The 13,046-nt window shown below is 60.5% G+C and overlaps 1 protein-coding gene across 1 annotated transcript; it reads right to left on the bottom strand.

The window, feature by feature from the left end:
- Nucleotides 1-9,524: 9,524 nt before the first annotated feature.
- SOCS3 (suppressor of cytokine signaling 3) lies at nucleotides 9,525-12,895 on the bottom strand. Its single transcript, XM_049635590.1, has 2 exons — nucleotides 12,634-12,895; nucleotides 9,525-11,981 (listed from the first exon to the last, which is right to left on the bottom strand). Exon 2 carries the CDS (start codon nucleotides 11,885-11,887, stop codon nucleotides 11,210-11,212), a length of 678 nt encoding a protein of 225 aa, XP_049491547.1. The 5' UTR covers nucleotides 11,888-11,981; nucleotides 12,634-12,895; the 3' UTR covers nucleotides 9,525-11,209.
- Between the last annotated feature and the right edge of the window lie 151 nt (nucleotides 12,896-13,046).

Here is a 13,046-nt window from a genome sequence, read left to right as displayed (position 1 = left end):
CCTGGGTACTCCAGAGAGCCTGGCAGAGCCAGAGGTCGGCCCAGAGTCCTTAGCTGCGGGTGAAGGGCGCGTGGGCAGAGAGAACGGGCTGCGGGCCCTGGTGGAGGAGGGCTTCGCGGGACCTGAGGACCTGGCCTTCAGCCCTCAGGGAGCACCTGGAGGCTTCCCCCGTCCCGCCTCCTCTCTGAAGGTGGCGAAAATGCAGAGGAAAGCCCACGTCCCGTCCCCAGCTGCCCCAGCCTGGTGGTTGGGATTCAACGGGGACATCTGAGGGACGGAGGCTGCTGTGTGCCCGTGTCCCCCTCGCTGTCAGGAACCCTGGGCTTTGCAAAGAGCTGGCTGCTGGGCATCCCCTGACTTTTCCCTGGGTAACATTGCCAAGGAACTGTGGTGCTGGCCAGACTTCCCACGCCCGGCCCTGTGGCTCTACCCCCCCTCCGTCTCTTGCCCATGGAGGCTCGGAATAAGCTTTCTAGAGGATGCTCTTTCTTGTGTGAGGGGTCATCTGAGGTCGCCGAGATGGAGCTCTTCACCAGAGAAATGCAGGAACATCTCTGCAGCTAAATGAGGCAATGTCTGTGGGGGACTCGGCCTTGCCAGGCAGGCTCCAGACGCATGCTCCCTCCCTGAGAGACGTTGCCCTTGGCCGTGCAGCCCTTGGCCAGGCCAACCACTGGGCTCTATCCCTGGGTGCCTTTCCAGGCTGTCCTTTGCTCAAGGTGTCCTTAACAGAGCCTAAAGGGACATTCCGCTTCTCCCTATGCCCAAGAGCCGAGAAGGACACATTTCTCAGGCTCTTCCTGAAAGATTCAAGGAAAGAAAAAAACGTTCTTGGTCTGAGATCCTGCAGAACCAACCCCCCAGAACTGGCTTGAGTGGCGTCTCCAAAATTCATGTCCACGTGGACCTTGTGCATGTGACCTAATTCGGAAATCGGGTCTTTGCAGATGTAATTAGTTACGATGAGGTCATACTGGATGAGTTTGGGCCCTAATCCAATGGCTGGTGTCCTTATAAGAAGAGAGTTGGACACAGACACACAGAGAAGAAGGCCGCGTGAAGACAGAGGCAGGGACTGGAGTGACGCATCCACCGGCCAAGGATTGGCAAGGACCTGCTGGCGGCCACCGAAGCTGAGAAGCACAAGGAAGACTTGCGCTTGCCCCCCCCCCCCCGCCCCGGAGACTTCAGAGGGAGTGCAGTCCCATGGACACCTTGATTTTGGACTTGTGACCTCCAGAACCGCAAGGAAGTCTGTACGTGTTGTTTTAAACCTCCCAGTGTGTGATCCTTTGATATGGCGACTCTAGGAAAGTTGGACAACCACCGAATGTCAAACAGAGGGCAGCTGAGGAAAACAAGAAGGAAACAGAGCAGGCGCACAAAGCGAAAGCTGGAAGAGACCAAGGGGGAGACGGGAAGAAGTGCTCCCTCCGTGTCTTCCTCTCTGCGGGGACAGGAAACCACCACGGAACCGGTGGCCCTGCGAGCAGGAGTGTGTGGGGCTGGATGTTGGGTGAACGGGAAGGCGTTCGAGATCTTGCTGGTCCCAGGGAGCCCCTGCTAGGAATAATAAAGCTTTGACTTGGTCCTGTATCAACCTCAGGACTCCCAGAGCAGGCTTTGTTGAGATCCCCCACAGAGAGATGAGGAACCCAGGCAAGGCCATTAGGTGCTGGCCCAAGGTCGTTTTCCAGGAAGCAGTGAAGGGGGCACACACCCAGCTTCCCTGCCCGACAGCCAGCGCTCTGCCCTCTACCAGTCCGGGAGTGGGGGGTGGGGCAGCTCCCATGCCAGTATCCAGTGCCTCAGTGGCGTCGGCAGGTGCTGGCCCCAGGGACCCCCTGGGGTCAGGGACCCCAGCTCTGTTCCTGGCGAGCTGCGTGATTTGGGACAAGTCACGGCACCCCCTATTTGGCCGTTCCCTCCACAGGAAAACGGGGGACAATAATAAGGCCTAAGCCATAAGAGTTCCTGGAGAATTAAATGTTCATATATTTCAAGTGCTTAGACCAGAGCTCGGCGCACTGGAAACTTGAAGGTGTTTGTGAAATGAATAAAAGACGCTGATGGGAGTACTCTTTGTCCAAGGAGAGCGCCTTGGGACCGCGAACCTGTCTTATTCTCACTCCACAGGCCACGGGGAGGCCAAGGTCAACAACATTCTCATGCGGTCCTGGTCTGTTCCCCACAGAACCCTCCAGAGACTAGCCAGAAGGGCCCTTGAGACCGGGGAGCAGAGCTCCGCCCACGTCCTGGGCAGGCTGATTCGGTTATTTGAAACCTGCCTTCTCGCAGGCTGAGGACACCTTTGGATCCTGGGCCAGGCCAGCGGCTTTCTCCTCCCAGAGGAGAGCTCAGACCCCTGCCAGCGATTCCGCCCGGAGTCCTGGTCAGTCGCCTCCCGGTTAGCTGTCTCGGGGGGACCAGGACTGGGGTGACCACTTGCTGTCAGGCATCAGCCCATGGAAAGAGAATGCACAGTGCACATCAGAGGGGTGGTACAATGTGCTGCATTTGCAGACGGAGGGAGCCGCGTGTGTGTGCGACCTTCCCCACCTGTCCCCCGGGGGGTCTGCAGCCTCTACTGGCCCTTTTCGTTGGCTCCTGTCCAGATGTCTCTCCTCCCGGCCACAGAGCCCAGCCGGGTGACCCCAGGGCTTGTGGACTCTGCCTGGGTTGAAGCCCCTCCCCTTCGGCGCTCGAGACTGACCAACTCAGTCCTCGGCCTGCTGTGGGCACAAGGTCTCTCGCTGCAGCTGGGCCCCTTGGCTGACCTTCTCAGCTCCTTCTCTTAGACGGGAGAGGTCTGGCAGCACGCCTGCGGGCGGGCCGGGCTTTTCTCCTGGGCTCCTCCCTCCACTCCAGGGCTCTGGCCATAGCCTGGTCAGGGTCCTTGCTGAGTTTCCTGGCCAAACCCCGGAGTGATGGCCTGAGGAGTCCAGCGGGGAAGCCCCAGGGTGTAGGGAAACATGCCACAGCCACTGACTGCCCCGCCCCCCACCGGGCAAGGCCCGTGGGTCTCCAAGTGTCTTCTGGGTAGCCTTCCGGCCAGACCCCCTTGCCCACTTTCTCCAGGAGCCAAGGAGCACTGAAGAGCACAGGGAAGAACTGCCCCTTCCCAGCGCTGGTTTCCTCTCCCTCCAGCCTCCTTTTCGCGGGATTCTGGAACAGAAAAAGTTACGTAGAGGCCATCTCATCTCTTTCCCCACCTTCCGGAAACCAGAGTTCAGGGCAATATTGGAGTTCTCTGAGGCTTCGAGCAAAATCCCGCACGTTGGGTTGGCCAGACGTCTTGCTGGAATTTCCTTGGGAGTTCTGTGTGCATTGGGCACCCCCACCGAGGCTCCCTCCTGCTGGGAGATGGGGGGGGGGTGTCTCATGCTCCTAGCAACCACCCAAGGTCTCAACAGACAGAGTGACGGCCTCAGGACCTTGTCCCAGGGCTGAGCTGGCCGGTGTGGACTCAGCTGCCATTTGAGTCCCCTGGGGAGCCTTCGCAGCCGCTGCTAGATGGAGGTCCTGGGCGGTGGGGGCTCTCACACGCAGACGCTAGCAGTCGTGGAAAGGGCACTGGACCCGAAGTCCAGTGACTGGTGTCCTAAGGGAGGCTGCTTCTATCACCAGTTATCTGTGTGATCTGAGGCAGGTCTGGATCCCCTCTACGCCTCAATTTGCTCATCTGGAAAAGGCAATAGATGTCACTTTACCTGCCTCACTTGCATCCGAGGCGCGGAGGGAACGTGGAAGGATATCACGTATTAGGACGCATTGAGAAGAGCAGAAGTGCCACTTAGGCAAACATCAGGTGTTAAAAATAAAAGATGCCTGTTTGCGTCCCAAAGTAAAAGTTGTGGGTGACTTACTATTGCAACGACTTCTGAAACCTTGTTATTTAAAGACATTTCTTCTTTTGGGGCACCTGGGTGGCTCAGTGGGTTGAGCATCCGACTCTTGATTTCGGCTCAGGTCATGATCTCACGGTTTGTGGGTCTGAACCCCTCGCCCGGCTCTGTGCTGACAGCTCGGAGCAGCCCGGGCATAGGGCCGGATAACCCCAACACGACACGACACGGGCTCACAGGTGAGCGGGGGTGGGGGGGGGAGCGTGTGGTAGGCAGATGAGGAGACCACCAAAAGGGAAGGAAGTGTCTGCCAGTGTGGGGTGCAGGGTGTGGGGGGCTTACCAGGCTAGGCCTTCCATTCCATTTAGAAGAAAATGACAAATGAACCAATGTGGATCCTACTGGGATGAACCATGGACCGTGCGTGCGAGCGTGTGTGTGAGTGAATGTGCGTAATAAAAGCAGTATTTTTAGGAGGTGAATCTGGTGTGGATGTGCCCGATGGGGACATACCAAACCTCTTGAAGTTCCCAAAAGTTTTTTCCCTTTTCCGGGCCATTTCCCTGTTTCAGGTCATTAGAATGCCCCTCTGTCCCACGCCTGCCTGCCCGGGGAACACCTGCTGTTTTGCCTTAGCTCACGAGTGTCACCTCTTCTGGGAAACCACTGTAGGTCATTTCCTCCTAGGGCTGCCAGCTGTCTGCTGTATAACATTTTATTTTTACACCCATTCCTTTTTAGGATACTTCTTGGTTTTCACCTCTGGTTCCCCTTTCAGACTGTAAGCCTCTTGATGTCTGAATGCTTCTTAGCACTGATCTCCAGCATCGGTCATGGTGCCCAGAAGAGGGTTCCTACCTGCGCCGGGATCACCTGGAGTGTTGTTAAGGCAAGGGTACCCTAAACTTCAGAAACACTGCAGCCCCCCATCACACAACTTCAGGGGACACCATCCACAAAGATCATATTGTGAACAGCGCCCCTGCAGTTGTGAGGCACAGTGACGTCCTAGAGGACCAGCTTTTGCATTTCATGCCTTTACCTTGCAACATCCGCACATTGCAAATACCAGATAAGGTTTTCTATAGGAAAGGAAGATTGGAGATTTGCGGGGGAGGGAGGCGTAACAGAGGAAATACATTTTCTTGTGTAATGTGCCTAACAAGCTAGTCTCCTGGTTGTTATCTTTTTCTCTAAGTCTGGCGCTTCAAGCCTTCTCCTAAGGCTGGGCCTGATTATTGCAATGAATGGCAACAGTGACGGTTTCACCAGGATTACGTGAAGTTTTAGCATCCAGAACCCTAGCTTCAGAAGACGGCCTGTAGCCGCTGCTGATTGTCTGCCATGCAGCCTTCCAGGCCGCTGCTGTTGCTTAAGGCTGTGCTGTAATGCAGAACACTCAGGAGTGGGAAGTCCAGAGTTCTCCCCGCTTCTGGGAACAGCCCCCCATCCCCCTCCCTGCACCAGCTTCCACAGGCCGTCCTCATGACAGTGGGTCAGGCTCACCCAAGGATTTCACAAATGCCTGGCCTGTTCCCAGCACAGTACAGCTGGGAGGGCTCAGCCTTGGGGGGGGGGGGGGGGGGGGGGAACACCGTACTCTTTCCCTGTGGGGCCCCCTGTTCTCAGGCCCAGGGCTGGGAGCTGGAGCCCAGGAGAGGGAAGGGCTGCACTTGCCTGCGCTTGCCGGGGCGCGGGCCATGAACCCAGGCTTTCCCTCCCTGCTGATTTCCCAGATCGGCTTAGTCAAGGTTCAAGAAGGAAATTCCCTGTCCCCGGAAGAGAGGAGGATCTGGGCTTGTCTTCCCGGAAGGCAGCAACGAAAGTGGTCAGAGAGTCACCTGGGGAGATGTTGAGGATTCAGATTCCGGGACTCCCCTCAGGCCTTCTGATTCAGAAGAGCTGGGGTTGGAATCGGTGACCTAGCAATTTCGTCTGCTCCCTGGGGGGCTGGCCGCAGGCGCTTCCGCACTTTTGGGGGAGGTGTGTGTGAAGAGTGTTTGGCTGCAAGAGCCCGGGATTCTCAGCCGGAGGGCCTCTGGCTCTGGTGCTCTCTACCTGACCCCGTGACCCTGGAAGAGCTGCCCTTGTGTTTCAGGCCTCAGTTTCCCCATCTCTGAAATGGGCGTGTTCCGACCCGAGGGTAGGGTGATCAATTGGCCTGGTTTGCTGGACTTTCAGAGCTGAACTGGAACCGTGCTGGGCAAACCAGGGCTAGCTGGTCACCCTACCAGAGGGAGAAACAGGACGGGGGATGTGCCACCTACTGGAAATGTGACTTGAAGATGCATCTTTGCACTACTAGTAGCCGGCTATATTTATTTACATATTTACTAGTTCGTTGTCTGCCACTCCCACTAAGCCTCTGGAGAGCAGGACAATCAGGGCCTTGTCCTGTTCTACGCCCAGTCCCCGGACACACAGGATGTGTTCAACAGATGTTTGGGGAGTGAAAGAATGAATGAGTGAATGAGGGACCGGGGCAGAGGCTGGGGGGCTCCAAGGACGGGATCCCTGGACAGAAAGAGTGTGCGCTGGGGGGCGGAGGGAGGGCACTCGCCAGCCGGAAGCGGAGATTCGGCATTCGGTTCCCCTGGGAGGAGAGAACTTGGCCGAGGTGGGGGGGAGCCAGTGCTTTCTGAGCAGCTCCCCTCGGAGGGGTCAGTGATCCCTCCCCCCTAGTGACGAAGGACTCCTTGCCTCCCGCAGGAGCCCCGGGCGCGCCGGTCCACCCTCTCTCCTCCCCCTCCCGCCCCCCACCCCAGGGAGGTGCGCCTGGCAGCCTCCCCGTCGAATTTCCTGGCACTCGGCTGAGAATAAACAGCGCTGCGCGCCCGTAATCCCGTTGTCACGGCGACCGCGCTCCGCGGGGCGGGGGCGTGGCGGGGGCGTGGCCTGCCCACCGCGCGCGAGCTCGGCTGGGCGCGGCGGCGGCGGCGGCGGTGGCGCGGGCCCGGGAGGTGCCACCCGCCCGGCTGAGCGCAGACATTCTTCGCATAGCTCCGCCAGGGCTCCCGCGGCGTCCGGGAAGTGACTCTTCCTGGCAGAGGCCGGCCTGGGAGCGACGCGCGCGCCCGCCCGCACGGGAGGGGGCGGGACGCGGCGCTGGAAGGTGCGCCCCGGGCCCGGCTCTTCCCAGCCTCGGCCTGGTCTTCCCGATCCGCCCCTGGGCACGTCGACCCCCACCCCGCAGACTTCTGTCTCTGCTCAGACTCCCTCGGTGACTCCCCCCGCCCTCCGTCTCTCTGCCTGGTACCCCGGCGGTGCCCCCTCCCAAGCCTCCTTCCTCGTTCCTTAGACTAGGACCCAACGTGCAGGCTTATGCTCCAGCTCCCCTGTCTGTGGCCTCCCTCGCTCCCTCCCCCCAGAGCAGGCCTTAGATTTCCCATTCCTGGCTCTGGCTCATCCGGAGGACTGCCCCCCCCCCCCCCCAAAAAAAAAAAACAGCACCACCGGAGAGAGGATAGGGCCTCTTGGGGGGTGGATTCTTACAACGCCCGAAGCAGCGTAAGAGGACACAGGGCCTGGAGGCAGCAACCTCTCCCCTTTCTGTTGGCCAGGGACCCCCAGCTTTGCTCGTCTTAACCTCACTGAGGCATGGGTGTCTGCTCAAGCTTCTTAGCAAATCTGGGAACCAGGCGGAGTCCTCCTCTGGCAGTCAGGACAGAGCCCCCCACCCCCACTCCTTAAGTCCTGGGTGTGTGTGTGGGGGGGTCTGTCCCCAAAAGGACTGTGAAGTTCAGAAAGATTTATGCAGCAGAGGGTAGGATGAGGAGGGAAAACAGGAAGGAGCGCTGGGGAGCAGAATGATGGAAGGGAGAGATTCTCTCTGTTGCCACTCATTTGCTGTGTGAATTTAAGTAAATTGCTTTCCAGGGGCGCTTGCGGGGCTCAGTGGGTTAAGCGGCCTACTTGGGCTCAGGTCATGATCTCACGGTTCATGGGTTCCAGCCCCGCGTTGGGCTCTGTGCTGACAGCTCAGAGCCTGGAGCCTGCTCCGGATTCTGTGTCTTCCTCTCTCTCTGTTCTTCCCCTGCTCGCGCTCTGTCTCTGTCTCTGTCTCTGTCTCTCTCTCTCTCAAAAATAAATACAGATTAAAACAAATGTTTAAGTAAATTGCTTTCCTTCTCTGGGACTCCGTTTGCTTGTCTGCAAAAGCAGAAGGTTGGTCCAGTCTGTGGTCTGATAATGGGGAGACAGAAAAAAGTGTGGGAGGAACGATGTGGGGGGAGGGGGCATCAAAGGAAAAGGGTCGGGGGGCTTCCTGCCTCTGAGTTCAACCTCCCAAGGAGGGCGGAGAGAGGAGCTTCCCCTTGGGCCAGAGAAGATCAAGCCCTTGGGTTAGTGCCCCTGTCAACACTGGACACCCTGGCAAAACAGCGCCTGAACAGGGAAGAGCCTGCCAGGAGTTTCCCAGGCTCCCCTCCTCCTGGGATGAGCCAGGCCTCACTGGGTCCCCTCGCCTGACCTCGTGCTCTGGGAAGGTGACCTTACCTGGGTCTGCATTCTCTGTTCTGGGAAATGGTGGTCTCTCTGGACTGGTTCCTACATGCTCTGTCCACTCAGGAGTCTCAAGCCTGGCCCTTTCTTGTCACTTTATTACATTATTTTCCCCCAAAAGTCTAGGAGATGGGAAAGAAAAATGACTTTATTTACTCTCAGTTGCCTTTTGAACGCTGATTCCCGGAGCAGCTTATAGAGGGACCGGGGAGGGGGCCATCCCTAATGCTGACACCCCAGAGCCAGGGCCCGCACCGCTTGGCTTTGCAGGGAGATGCACTGAGGGGCAGCCCTGGGCACACACTTAGTGCTTCGGGAGGCGGAGAGAGTTCACGCTTCCAACCCTGTGTCTTTCCCACATTCCCAAGTGGTGTGTCCTTGGGCACGTTGCTTAACCTCTGTGAACCCGAGTGACTGCCCCACTCAGTCAACAAATATTGACTGAGCCCTGTTCTGGGCCTCAGAAGTGACCAGCGCAAGCCCCCCCCAGCTCCCATGGAACCCGCGGTTGTGTCTGAGAATATAGGGGTGATAACACCTGCGCTGTGGGGCTGGGAAGGTTAACCCAGATAGCCTCTAAGTACCCAGAGGGTGGGAGTGACTAAAAATAGGCAAATAGATGGGTACTGTCATTGGGAGTCGCGCGTGTGGGTGCGCCTTCGCAGGTCCCGGGTCTCCCAGGAGTGGAGGGCCCACCCCTCCCCCCACCTCCCACGAACCTGGCTGCGCTGAGGTCGCGGGTCACAGCCAGGACCCCCGGTGACCCCGGGAGTCTGGGCTTTCTCGGAACACCTCCCAGCCAAGGAGCAGAGCGCTTCTAATAGCCTGGAGCCTCTAAAAGCTTTGACCACAGCTCAGTTTACTCCCTGCAAACCCTTTGAAGTTCTTCCTTCGAACTTGCTTTGCATATTCTGGTCAGATCTGAATCAGACTAGCAGGAATTACCCCTCTCGGTACAGTCTAGGTGGCTGCCTTAGCTTGTCAGTGACGTGAAGATGATTCCAGAGCGAGCCGAGGAGCGCCCGGGGAAGCAAGGGGGCAGAGCGCGCACCCCAGCGGCTCTCTCTCCTCTCCTCTGCCCTCCCCTCCCCTCCCTTCCCCTCCCCTCGGACGCCGCGTGGGTGTGGGTGAAAGAGAAAGCAAGCCAGAGCAGGGGCGGGGGGAAAAGGCTCCAGTCGGTTTTCATTAAAAAATAGTGCTCTTTATTATAAATTACTGAAATGTTTCTTTTTTGAATATAAATATAAATATGTGCAAAGTTTGAGTTGGATTGGTATTTTGTTGAGTTCTTCAAGCATCTCCTAACAGCCTCGAAGGCCTGGGTGGGGGAAGGGAGAGGACTGGAGGTGGAATCTTTATAAAAGACAGAGTGATTGAGGCAGATTGTAAACATTATTAAAAAACAAAAACAAAATAACAGGAAAAAAAAAAAAAAAAACCACCCCAACACACAGCTGCCCCATCCAGCCCCATACCTGACACAGAAAACTTTTGTGTTTGTTTAGTTTTCCCCAAAAAGAACAGTTCCAGATAATTCCATCACTGCTACATTCCTGTTAAGTTTTCACTGATCAGTGCTATTGCAGAGAGGGAGCAGCTGGCAGCTGGGGTGGCAGGGGCCCCAGTCTCTCAATGACTTCCTGCCTGTGCCCTCCCCCCACCCCACCCCCAGGTGAGGGCTGTGCAGGGCCTGGTGGGGGGTGGGGGGGCTGTGGGACCTGGTGGCTCAGCTCTGCCGAAGCCCAGGCACCCTGAGGCACCTGTGACTGGCCAATACCAACTGGGCTCGCCTTCTTCCAGGGCTCGGCTGGAAGGCGTGGATCTCCGCCCCCCTCCGTCTCCGCCTGCCGCTCCCCGCCCCCCCCTCCCCACGCTGAGTGGCCAGCAGCTTGCCCTCCGAGGATCCCTTGGCCTCTGCCTGGATAGGCTGAGTGTGTGGCTTCTTGTGTGCCAGTCCCTATCCATGGGACAGGGAGCATTTAAGGCAAATCTCCTAGCCAGACAGGAGGCCCAAAGTAGAACCCCTCGTCTCGGTGTCGGAGATCTGGGGTCAGAGATGGCTATCTTTTCCACCCTCCTCCCGACCCCCGGGTACAGAACAACTGACCAGCCCATGCCTCCCCCCCACCGCCGAAGGCCACTCCCCCCTTAAAACGAGGGAAGGGCCCAGGGCTCTCGGGCACCCGATGGACTCTGGGACCTGTGTTCCTGGTGGCTGTCCCAGAGAGGGAGACAGAACAGTCCCCTTCAGGTCACCCCTTGACCTTAACCCCCAGAGCCGGGGCGGGGGGAGGAGCATGCAGCCGCCCTCCTCACCTGGGGCGGACGGTGGGAGGAGCCATTTCCGAGGCCAGCCTGCAGCCCTGCGGCCCCTGGGGGCGCCCTCTCCTCCACCCTCTTCCAGGCCGGAGACCTGTTCAGGTTTAAAGCTACGTTTTAAACCAAATCAAAGAGCAAACAAGTTCCGTTGGAAAGTTTGAAGACTCCCCGGCAGTTCTCACTAGTTCATCGCTCCTGCAGTGTCCCCTGTTTGGAAATGCAGGGGGAGTTGAGGAAGCGGAGAGGAGGAGAAGAGACCACTGCTGTCGTCGTCGCTGTCCCTACCGGGCCAGCGGGCTCCTCCGGAGACGCTGGCGTGGGGGCGGGGCGCTCAGGTGGCCGCCCCCCCTTCCCTCAGACACATTCCAGGTCCTGCCGTCTCCATCCGGGGGGGGGGGGAGGGAGGCGGAAGGGAGGGGCCTGTCCACCCCCCCTGTCTCCCCCCAGAGCTGCAGGACTCTCACGGCTGGATTCTTGTGCTTGTGCCATGTGCCACGGGGGAGAGGGGACCCAGGCTCCTCGCCCCGACCCCTGCCCTTTGCTCTTTAAAGAGGGGCATCGTACTGGTCCAGGAATTCCCGAATGGGCCCAGGCAGCTGGGTGACTTTCTCATAGGAGTCCAGGTGGCCGTTGACGGTCTTCCGACAGAGATGTTGGAGAGTGGCCACGTTGGAGGAGAGGGGCCGGCTCAACACCAGAGGGATCTTCTCGCCCCCGGAGTAGATGTAATAGGCTCTCCTGGGGGGACTCCCCGCCAGCGGCTGGGCCGGCGGCTGCTCCGGCACCTCGGAGGAGGGTTCGGCGGGTGGAGGGGGCAAGGAGGGGGCGCCGGGGGGCGGCATGTAGTGGTGCACCAGCTTGAGCACGCAGTCGAAGCGGGGCACCGGCTGCGTGCTCCGGGGGTCGCTCTGCAGCGAAAAGCTGCCCCCCTCGCACTGGATGCGCAGGTTCTTGGTCCCCGACTGGGTCTTGACGCTGAGCGTGAAGAAGTGGCGCTGGTCCGAGCTGTCGCGGATGAGGAAGGTGCCGGCGGGCTCGGCGCTGAGCAGCAGGTTCGCCTCGCCGCCCGTCACGGCGCTCCAGTAGAAGCCGCTCTCCTGCAGCTTGCGCACTGCGTTCACCACCAGCTGGTACTCGCTCTTGGAACTGAAGGTCTTGAGGCGCAGGCTGGTGTCCAGGGGGCGGCTCATCCCGGCGGCGGGAAACTTGCTGTGGGTGACCATGGCGCACGGAGCCAGCGTGGATCTGCGCGGCGGCGGCGGCGGCTGCAGCTGCTCGGCGGCCTCCGCACAGCGGCCGCTACCGCATCCCGGGGGGCTGCGGGGAGGAAGGGGCGCGCCGCGTGAGTGCCCGGAACCGTCCGGCGCGCCCGGCCCGCCCCGGCCCCCCAGCCTCCTCCCGGCGGCCCGGGCCCCCGCCCCCTGCCCCGAGGCCCCCGCCTGAGCCCTTCTCCCACCCACCCCCCCTCCCACCGCCCCCGCGCCCAGGCACCCCGCGGAGCCCGCCCAGCCCCCGCCCCCGCCCGCGGGGTGGCCCCAGGCAGCCCCCTTCCCCGGCACGCGCCGGGAGAACGCCGAGTGGGGAAACTCGGGCGCGGAAGTTGGGTCTCCGGGAGCGTGGCCGGGGAGGGGAGCGGGAGAAGGGCCCCCGGGACGCTCTGGGCGCCGCTCAGTCCGGTGGCCCCGAGCGGCGGGGACGGAGAGAGAAATCCGAGGCACGGGGGGGAGGGAGGGGGCTTGAGAAGCCCGAGGGCCCAGCCTGGGTCTTCCGGGAACCTGGGATCTCCGGCTTCCATCCGCTCTGCCCCCTACCTCGTCCCCTCCCTGCCGGGAATGACCCGGGAAGGGGAGGGGAAACCGGGAAAAAGCTCCCGGGACTAGCGAGTCGCCACCACCACCACCAACCCCCCCCCCCCCCCCCCGCCCCGCCAACCTCCCGCCCCGCTCCACGCCGCGCCCCTCCTTCCTACCTGGTCCCGAAACGAAGTCTCCGGCCTCGGGGCTGCGCCTCCTACGGTCCCCAAGGCGAGGCGGCCGCGCGGCGACCAGCGGTGGCCCGCGCTGCGCCCAGATGTTGGCGGCCGTGGAGTCCACCGAGGGCCCCGCGCGCGCGTCTCTCGGGCTTCGCTGGGGCGCCCGCCCTGCCCCCTGCGCGTCCCCGGGCCGGCCGGCAGGGACGAGGCGAGGGGCCGCGGCGGGAGCTGGGCCGGAGTGGCGGCGCTGGCGGCGGCGGCGGCGGCGGCGCGGGAGTGCGAGTCGGAGCCGCCGCCGAGGCCGCGCTCGCGGGTATATACGCGGCCGCCGCGCCCCGCCCCCCGATTCCTGGAACTGCGCGGCCGGCCTTCTTGTAATGTTTAGTCACTACTCGCAGCAATGAAAGGCT

This window comes from Panthera uncia, chromosome E1 (genome assembly GCF_023721935.1).
Source record: "Panthera uncia isolate 11264 chromosome E1, Puncia_PCG_1.0, whole genome shotgun sequence".
NCBI lineage: Eukaryota > Metazoa > Chordata > Mammalia > Carnivora > Felidae > Panthera > Panthera uncia.
The sequence above is the reverse complement of the archived record's forward strand: the minus strand, read 5'-3'. Positions and strand labels throughout refer to the sequence as shown.